The sequence below is a fragment of the Saccostrea cucullata genome, unplaced genomic scaffold (assembly GCF_032062105.1).
Source record: "Saccostrea cucullata isolate Sc308-1 unplaced genomic scaffold, CSIRO_AGI_Scuc_v1 ctg1149, whole genome shotgun sequence".
NCBI lineage: Eukaryota > Metazoa > Mollusca > Bivalvia > Ostreida > Ostreidae > Saccostrea > Saccostrea cuccullata.
In genome coordinates this window covers 55,762-64,934 of record NW_026935988.1, presented here as the reverse complement: position 1 = coordinate 64,934, position 9,173 = coordinate 55,762, and the positions used below count along the sequence as shown (strand labels likewise).

General features: G+C 39.1%; 1 protein-coding gene across 1 annotated transcript; it reads left to right on the top strand.

The window, feature by feature from the left end:
- Positions 1–2,040: 2,040 nt before the first annotated feature.
- LOC134244413 (uncharacterized) lies at positions 2,041–8,807 on the top strand. Its single transcript, XM_062726683.1, has 3 exons — positions 2,041–2,059; positions 2,205–6,221; positions 7,030–8,807. The coding sequence occupies exons 1-3, from the start codon at positions 2,041–2,043 to the stop codon at positions 8,805–8,807; spliced, it is 5,814 nt and encodes a 1,937-aa protein (XP_062582667.1).
- Positions 8,808–9,173: the final 366 nt, after the last annotated feature.

The following is a 9,173-nucleotide window of genomic DNA, read 5'->3' as shown; positions in this document are numbered from 1 at the left end:
AATATCGCAGGAAAATCAAACAAAACACGGAGAATAATCGTGTTTTTTTCCCTAATTTTTATGTAACGGATGCTTAAATAAAGGTACTCCTTTGAAATGGGTTGTTGTATATATAATCCAATAGAAGGCCCCAAAGGTCGGAATATTATGCTCAGCATAAACAAAAAAAGAAAAGCGCAAAAAACCCCGTAGAGCAGAGTATATAAGTTATACAAGTAACACAGGAACTTATAATAAAATCTTGTCTGAAAATTGCATTGACTTAATTGTGTAGAATAGAAAATATATCTTGAGATTACTAGTATATCATGTTACAAAGATCGATTTAAAGAATTACTGGTATTCTGTGCAATCTTTTCAGGCTAGATCTTCACGCAATACAAATGATAATCTCCATTTGTTGTACTCATGACAATGAATGTTCTTGTCTTAAATCACAATGACCAATGAAACAGAAGTAGAAAACATTGTAAATATTTCCATTTCTAATTTTGTTCTCTGTGAAACTTTTTGAAAGTAAGCGGAGTTGATATTTTGATAAATCTACAGGACTGTAAATTAGGCAGGTCGATAGGTCAGTAGCTAAGGAAGCCTAATATGCATGCACATCTCGTGCGAATCTGTATCTTTGTCTGAGGCTAAGGAGGCCTGTTACGGCCATTTCGGTTACTAGACATTAGTGTGATGTGACGTCATCGTTTTTAGGGCACAGTAATTTTTTGTGTAGAGCCCGTGTTATCATGGCAGAACGCAGCAGGGCTTGGTGCCGCAATTGTTTCCAGTTTGCCATTTGCTAGTTTACTTATGACACAGTATTTTATTTTTAGAGTTAAAATAATTTTTTTAAATAGAAACAGTCATGGAAACGGTGTAAAGTTCTTTTTAATTGTGGCTTTTTTTTTTTTTTTTTTTTTTTTTTTTTTAAGAACTTTTAGGGCCGAAACAATTTTACTTTAGGAGTTAAGCTACTGTATAGTATGTAAATTCGTTTTATTTTTAGTTGGTCTTTCACCTCTAACTTTATTTTACAGGCCTTTATGAAACAACCTTCACGGGTGCTCCTTATACATAGGAGGGATATCCACAACTGAACTGAACTGAACTTAGGCAGGTCGATAGGTCAGTAGCTAAGGAAGCCTAGTATGCATGCACATCTCGTGCGAATCTGTATCTTTGTCTGAGGCTAAGGAGGCCTGTTACGGCCATTTCGGTTACTAGACTTTTTAGGGTCATTAGTGTGATGTGACGTAACAGTAATTTTTTGTGTAGAGCCCGTGTTATCATTGGTTTACTATGATATTTTCCAGTCTTTGTACTGATATTTATTTCACCGGAGGAAACTTCTAATTGGTGAGTTTTTCTATGTAAATCATTTAGCTGTATACACTGTATATTTGTCATCTCGGTAAAGTCAGCATTTTTATGAATCTCGCTATAAAGTTAATGTTGAAGGTACTTGTGCACTATGTTGGAGTAATAATTATAATGCAATTAGTAAGTTAGGTACAATATTGACATACATATTGTAATTTCGCTGGATATTTGCACATTTATTACGTACGGGAGATAAATCTTTTTACTGCCATGTTTTTCTATCATGATTTGTGTCAATAAGAGTTATGCCTCTTTGTTTACATTTTGACGACAGTGTTTGTGTATTGAAGTATTTTCTAGAACATGTAATACATCATGATTATTTGCTAGGATGTGTTATTATGTGTAACTTGCTTGAAATATCTTGTATTTATAGTATTTTTTCTTTGTATTTTTTGTAGTAAATCGTCGTCATTTCCAAGTTATTTCCACGTCATTTTCCACGTCATATTTTCCAAGTCATTCTACGTCTACATCCATGTCAATGTAATCGTCATTTCAACGTCATTCACGTCATTTCCATGTCAACTTCAGGTCATATTTCCACGTCATTGTCATCGTCATATCTCATCATCCTCATAAATAAAATCATTGAACGCATTTACATGTTGTTTCCTGAATTTCCTGTCCCGAGTCAGTACAAAATATTTACAATTAGAAGATGAGATGAAGGAAGGAGAGGAGGGTGAGTCACAGGAGGGTCAGCCCAGAAGGAGTGAAAGAAAGAAAAAGATGACTGAAAAAAGGTGCTGAATTTACTTTAGAGACTAAGCTCAACAACAGAGAGAAATGTTACAAGGTACTGTTAGCACTTAGTGATAATTTAAAAGGACTTTTGGAATCGTCAGATGATAAAGACACCATCAAAACTGCTTACAGTAAATGGTTAGACAATTACGAGGACTTTCTAGAGTTCCAGGAAGAAGTTAAAGCATTCATCTCCCCGAGCGAGCAGACGGTAGATGAAGAAATATTCACCGGAAGAAATAAACAACTAATGGATGTGAAAGAGTCAGTGGAAAAATGGTTTTCAAGACATTCGAAAGGTGTTCCATCTGATAAACGATCCATTGTTTCTAAGTCAAGTAACTATTCAGTGGCCAAGCTTGAGGAAAAACAACATAAAGCAGAACTATTGGCAAAAGCAGCTGCGCTTAAAGAAAAGAAACAGATAGAGGAGGCCAAACTACAGTTAAAAATGAAAGAAGAAGAACTTCACATACAAACAGCACTAAAGATCAGTGACGCTCGAACTAAAATTATTGAAGAACTTGAAAGGAGTGAATTGAGGGACCAACAGCTTACCGAAGCTCTGAGTGATATCCATGCAGAATTGCATCACCGTGGCGCACCTTTGTTTTCACCTGTATTGAAACCAGCTGCACAGCAGTTACCGCATTTGCATGTACCTGTGTCTACCACACAGTCTACCTTGAATCCACATGCGCCTTTGTTTACATCTGTGTCAAGGACTGTTAGTCAGCAGAACTGGAATACGCCATTTGTGACTCCAGGTACTTCATCACATGTGCCTGTTAGTGTGACTACATGTACGCCACATAGTATTCCTATGTCGACACAACATAGTACGCCTTATGTACCTGCGTTACCAACGTTCGGTGACTTGTACAATTCAGGACATGCGCACAGTCATAATCGTGAACATGAAGGCCTACTTATTGTGGCACAAGAACTAAATAAGCCAAAATCAGAAATACAGAAGTTTGAAGGGAATCCAATGGACTACCAGAGATTCATTAGACAGTTTAATACAAGGGTGTGTGCTAATACCAGCTCATATGAAGAACGTTTGAACTTTCTTCTGCAATTTACCAGTGGTGAGGCTAACAGAATAGTGACTGGATATTCACACTTAAATGCTGAAGGAGGATACAAGGCAGCGATGGGTGAATTCAAAGATCGATATGGTGATCCAGACATTGTTGCGCAAGCTTATGTGAAAAAAGCATTGAATTGGTCATCAATAAAACAAGACAATGCAAGGGGACTTGATGAATATGCAATATTCCTTACAGAGTGTCAGCATGCTGTCAATAACGTAGCCAGCGCTAGAGCCTTAGAGTATCCAGAGAACATGAAACTTATTATAAAGAAACTTCCGTTCTACTTACAAGAAAAGTGGCGAAATGTTGTGTACGAGCTCAAAGACAGAAGAGAAGTTGTGAAGTTTGAGAACTTAGTGAAGTTTGTTCGTAAGGAAGCTAAAAAGGCCAACGACCCTATTTATGGAAGAGAAGTGATGAATATCTCAACATCTTCAACCCACGGACAGAATGTTAAACCAGCCACATTCTCAAAACAGAAAGGGAACTTTGCAACTAAGACCGTAGAATCTCATCTATCTACAAACAATTATGCATATGAACAACATAGACCAAAATCATCTGGATTTGTGAAACCATGTGCTTATTGTCAAGGCACATCACATTCATTGGAAGAGTGTCGGAACATTATGAAGCTACCCTTAAAGGACAGATATGAAGTGTTGAAGTCTAAGGGACTGTGTTTCTCGTGTTTGAGATCAGGACATCTTAAGGGAGCCTGTCAACACAAGTTATACTGCGTTCACTGTAAGAAGTGTCACCCATCTATACTTCATGTGAATCCTCGACAAGGCAAGGAAAACCCAGTGACTACTGATCAAAACAACAACAGCTCATCTGCAGCCGTTTCTTCAACAGCGCATATGGGGGCTGGGGACTCAGTGAGGCAAGCGCTTCCAGTCATACCAGTACGTCTGAAATCAAGAAACAGTGACAAATTTATTACAACTTATGCTTTCTTGGATTCTGGGAGTACAGCGACATTTTGTACAGAGGAAATCGCAAGATCACTTCACCTTGAAGGCAAAAAGACTGTGCTCAACTTAACAACCATGGGACAGCAGAGGACAGAGAACTGTAGCATTCTATCTGGTCTTGAAGTGAGTGATTTAAATGGTGATCACACAATTGACTTACCTCCTATATACACTCAACCGGATCTGCCCATATCTAAGAAAGACATTGTTACGTCCGAGGACCTACATAGATGGCCGCATCTGCGTGATGTACATATTGACACCATAGATAGTGATGTTGGTTTGTTGATTGGTGTCAATGTACCGAAAGCAATGGAGCCATGGGATGTGATTACTAGTGTACACAAAGGTCCATTCGCTGTTAAGACTCTGTTGGGATGGGTAATCAATGGACCGCTTGATACCAGACCCGAGAATGGTACTTACAGTACATACGTCACAGTCAACCGTATCGACGTAAGATTAGAGGAGCAAGTGAGATATCAATTCAATCATGACTTTAGTGAAAGAGCTATCGATGATGTTCCAGAGCCATCAAGGGACGACAGGAGATTTCTCGACTTTGTGACAAATTCAGTTCGCTTTGAAAATGGACATTATGTCATTGGTCTACCATTCAAATCAGAAAATGTGATAATGCCAAACAACAGAAAACAAGCAGAACAGAGACTGAATTCGTTGGCTAAGAAACTTTGCAGTGACAGTGAATTCCATGACAATTATAAAGCCTTCATGGACAAAATTATTAGCGAAGGCTATGCACGAAAGGTACCTATAGAAGACTTGAATCAAGATGATGGACGCGTTTGGTATTTGCCGCATCATGGTGTACTACATCCCAAGAAGAAAAAACTTCGAGTTGTGTTCGACTGTGCAGCAAGGTTCCAAGGGACTTCACTGAATGAACAATTATTACAGGGCCCTAACTTGACAAACACACTCATCGGGACTTTGATGCGATTTAGAGAGGAGGAAATCGCTGTGATGGGAGATATCGACAGCATGTTCTACCAAGTACGTGTTCCGCCACAAGATGCTACTTTTCTACGATTTCTCTGGTGGAAAGATGGAAATCCTTCCAATAGTTTACTAGAGTACCAGATGATCGTGCATTTGTTTGGAGCCACATCTTCGCCTAGTTGCGCCAACTTTTGTTTACGAAAAACAGCTCAAGATTGGTCAGGACATTTTAGTGATGAGACAATTAAGACAGTTCTTCAGAATTTCTACGTTGATGATTGTCTGAAGTCAGTGAATTCTGTAAGAAATGCTGTGACATTGGTGAAAGAGTTACAGGGACTATTGGAAAGTGGGGGATTTCATATATCGAAGTGGATCAGCAACAGTCGTGAGGTCATGTATTCGATACCAAAATCCGATAGAGCTAAAGAGGTCAAGGACTTGGATCTTGACTATGATACACTACCGGTAGAGAGAGCCCTCGGCATCCAGTGGTGTGTGAATTCTGACATCTTTCAGTTTAAACTGGACTTCAACAGGAAACCACTTACAAGGCGGGGAATTCTGTCAATGGTGAGCGGTGTGTTTGACCCACTGGGATTCTTAGCTCCACTACTACTCAAGGCCAAGATCATTCTGCAGGAATTGTGCAAACTTCAGCTTGGATGGGACGACAAGATTCCAGATGACACTGCTACTCAGTGGAATAATTGGTACCAAGATCTCGAGAAACTGAGGGACTTCAAAGTGAACAGATGTCTGAAACCTTATGGTTTTCATCCACTCATGGTACAGTTACATCATTTTGCTGATGCGAGCGAAACTGGATATGGTACAGTGTCATACTTGTGCATGGAGAACGCTTCTGGTGAACGTCACTGTTCCTTTATTATGGGAAAATCCCGCGTTGCTCCACTTAAGACAACATCTATTCCACGATTGGAGTTGACAGCAGCCACAGTAGCCGTCAGAACCAATAGGATGTTACTTAGAGAATTGAACATTCCTGTCCATCGTATTACATACTGGACCGACAGCATGGCCGTTCTACGTTATATCCAGAATAGTACGGCGAGATTTCATACTTTTGTTGCAAACAGATTAGCAGTTATCCACGAAGGGTCACAACCAACTGACTGGAGATACGCAGTTATGATAAGGCTGTCCGAAGGCCTAAAATGTCTTAAAAATATACATTTTATTTTGAGCTAGATTTTAATTTCAATATGTTAGCCTTGTTTGAAATCGCAGTCGACTTGAGATAACAGTTCAATCAGGTATTATAATAATGCATTTCTGTGATGTCAGATGACTGTGTTGATCACGTGATGGACATTTTTGATATTCTTAAATGTTTTACAAAAATTGCATAACACAATTATTGTGCATTGTTACATAGATCAATTCATCGTGATCCATGGTACTCTCTTCTTAGGAAAATATTTTACGATGGCGGCTCTTTATCGTTTATACAAAAACGGATAAAATGCAAACGATCCCCCAGCAAAATTCATTAGAAGACATACTACTCTTTTAGATTCACGCAAAATATCTTCAATTTATCCTTGTCTTTCACTTGTGCCAGTCCAATATAAACACGATTCATAAATTCTAACTCTGTCTACTTTTGCTATTGCTTGAATATATGCATGTCGGAATTTAAATATCAAATGTTAAACATTAAAACAGCACACACAAGCTTATAAAAACAAACCTTACTCTTGAATTAAACACAAATCCCCATAATAAATCTACATGCCGTGTAATAATTATGACACTTTCCCCGTTATGTCAGCTCAAGTATGCTGACTATTCTATTATGACGATATCATTCAGAGAAGTTACTACAGTTTGAACAGTTTGATATTCTACAGGCAGCCTTATCCAAGCTGCGTACATCAACACAAGGTTGAATCCAGCGGATCATGCATCTAGAGGTATCTCTGCAGATGGCTTATTGAAACAGGAGAACTGGATCAAACCCCCCAATTTCCTGTCTGAACCTGAGGATCATTGGCCAACACCAGCTTCACACCTCACTGACACAGAACTGTTTGACAACGACCCAGAGGTGAAAAAGGTTAATGTAAAGACAGTTGTCACAAAATCACAGGAATTACAAGAGAATACCGCAGATATTGACAAGCTGTTTCAACATCATTCGTCTTGGTATTTATTGAAAAAACGTAACGTGGCCTGGATTTTGAAGGTACGAAAAGAACTGTTAAGACGTGTTCGTGTGAAAAGACTCGATTCTCACTCACTGGTACAGAATGATTCTTGTGACAAGGCTTACATTTCATATGAGGACTTGAAAGAAGCAGAAAGAGCTATACTTACTTTCATTCAGCGGCAAGAATTTTCTATGGAAATAAAAAGCCTTATGTCAAGAAACTCTAGTGTCAGTCATGGTAGCAGAATCTGGAGCCTGGATCCATTTTTGGATGCTGGTCTTTTGCGAGTCGGTGGCCGTTTACACAAGTCAAGTTTTCCAGAGGAGATGAAACCTCCAGTGATTTTACCCAAAGATCATCATGTGTCCACTCTAATTCTTAACCAAATTCATCAGGATTTGTTACATAGTGGCAGAAATCATATGCTAGCTAAGCTGAGAGAACGTTACTGGCTTATCCATGCTCCATCTGCAATTCGGAAAGTCATATCAAAGTGTGTTACTTGTAGACGACAGAGATCTAAGGTTGGAGAGCAAAAGATGGCAAGTCTGCCCAAAGATCGTATTATCCCAGACGAACCACCATTTAGCAGAGTTGGTGTGGATTACTTTGGACCATTTGAAGTCAAAGTGAAACGGAGTCGTGTGAAACGCTACGGTGTTATATTCACTTGCTTAGCTAGTCGTGCAGTGCATCTAGAGATAGCAGCTTCGTTGGATACAGATTCCTACATAAATGCACTACGTCGTTTCATAGCAAGAAGAGGACAAGTAAAGAAAATACGTTCTGACAACGGAACTAACTTTGTGGGTGCCGAACGCGAACTTAAAAAATCCATACAAGAATGGAACCAAGCACAGATTCAATCCGCGATGTTACAAAAGAACGTAGACTGGCAGTTTAACCCACCAGCTGGATCACACTACGGGGGAGCCTGGGAGAGGTTAATTAGATCTATTCGTAAAGCCATGAATAGTGTACTAAAGGAGCAGACACTTGATGACGAAGGACTTCATACTCTAATGTGTGAAATTGAATATACAATCAACGACCGACCAATAACAAAGAACACGGATCAACACGGTGACTTGGAGCCACTTACTCCAAATCATTTGCTTTTGATGAAGAGGAAACCTAACCTTCCTCCAGGAGTCTTCGATAAGACAGATCTGTACCACAGACGCCGTTGGAGACAGATACAATATATGGCCAACTTGTTCTGGCATCGTTGGGTACGCGAGTACTTACCACTTCTCCAGGAACGACAAAAATGGCATGATATCAAGAGAAACTTTCAAATCGGTGATATTGTGTTAGTTGTGGATTCGAACGCCCCGAGGAACTCTTGGCCGATGGGAGTAGTACATGAGACGATTCCCGACAAAAATGGACTCGTGCGTCAGGTCAAGGTGAAAACTGCGACAAACATTTTAACGCGACCTGTCGATAAGCTGTGTATGATACTTGAAATGGACTAAAAGACTGTTTGAGGTGTGTTTACTAAGAGACTTTGAATATGAATATTCTTCTTTATCATGTACATGTATTTAATTTGCTAGGTATCATGTTTATCATGTGCATATATCATTTTTTGATGAGAATTTAGTACAGTGTAACCTGTTTAACTTGCATTGTATTTTTATACAATTTTTGGGTTAATGGTGGGATATAATGTATATATCTATTTTTGTAATTGTGTCACATTTGTTCCACAATTAGGGGGCTGGATTGTTACGGCCATTTCGGTTACTAGACTTTTTAGGGTCATTAGTGTGATGTGACGTCATCGTTTTTAGGGCACAGTAATTTTTTGTGTAGAGCCCGTGTTATCATGGCAGAACGCG

What these genes read in the sequence shown, in the direction of transcription:
- LOC134244413 (XM_062726683.1), top strand. An exon ending in TCTACGTTATATCCAGAATA is followed by an intron (nt 6,222 to 7,029) that starts GTACGGCGAGAT and finishes GATATTCTACAG; the next exon opens with GCAGCCTTATCCAAGCTGCG.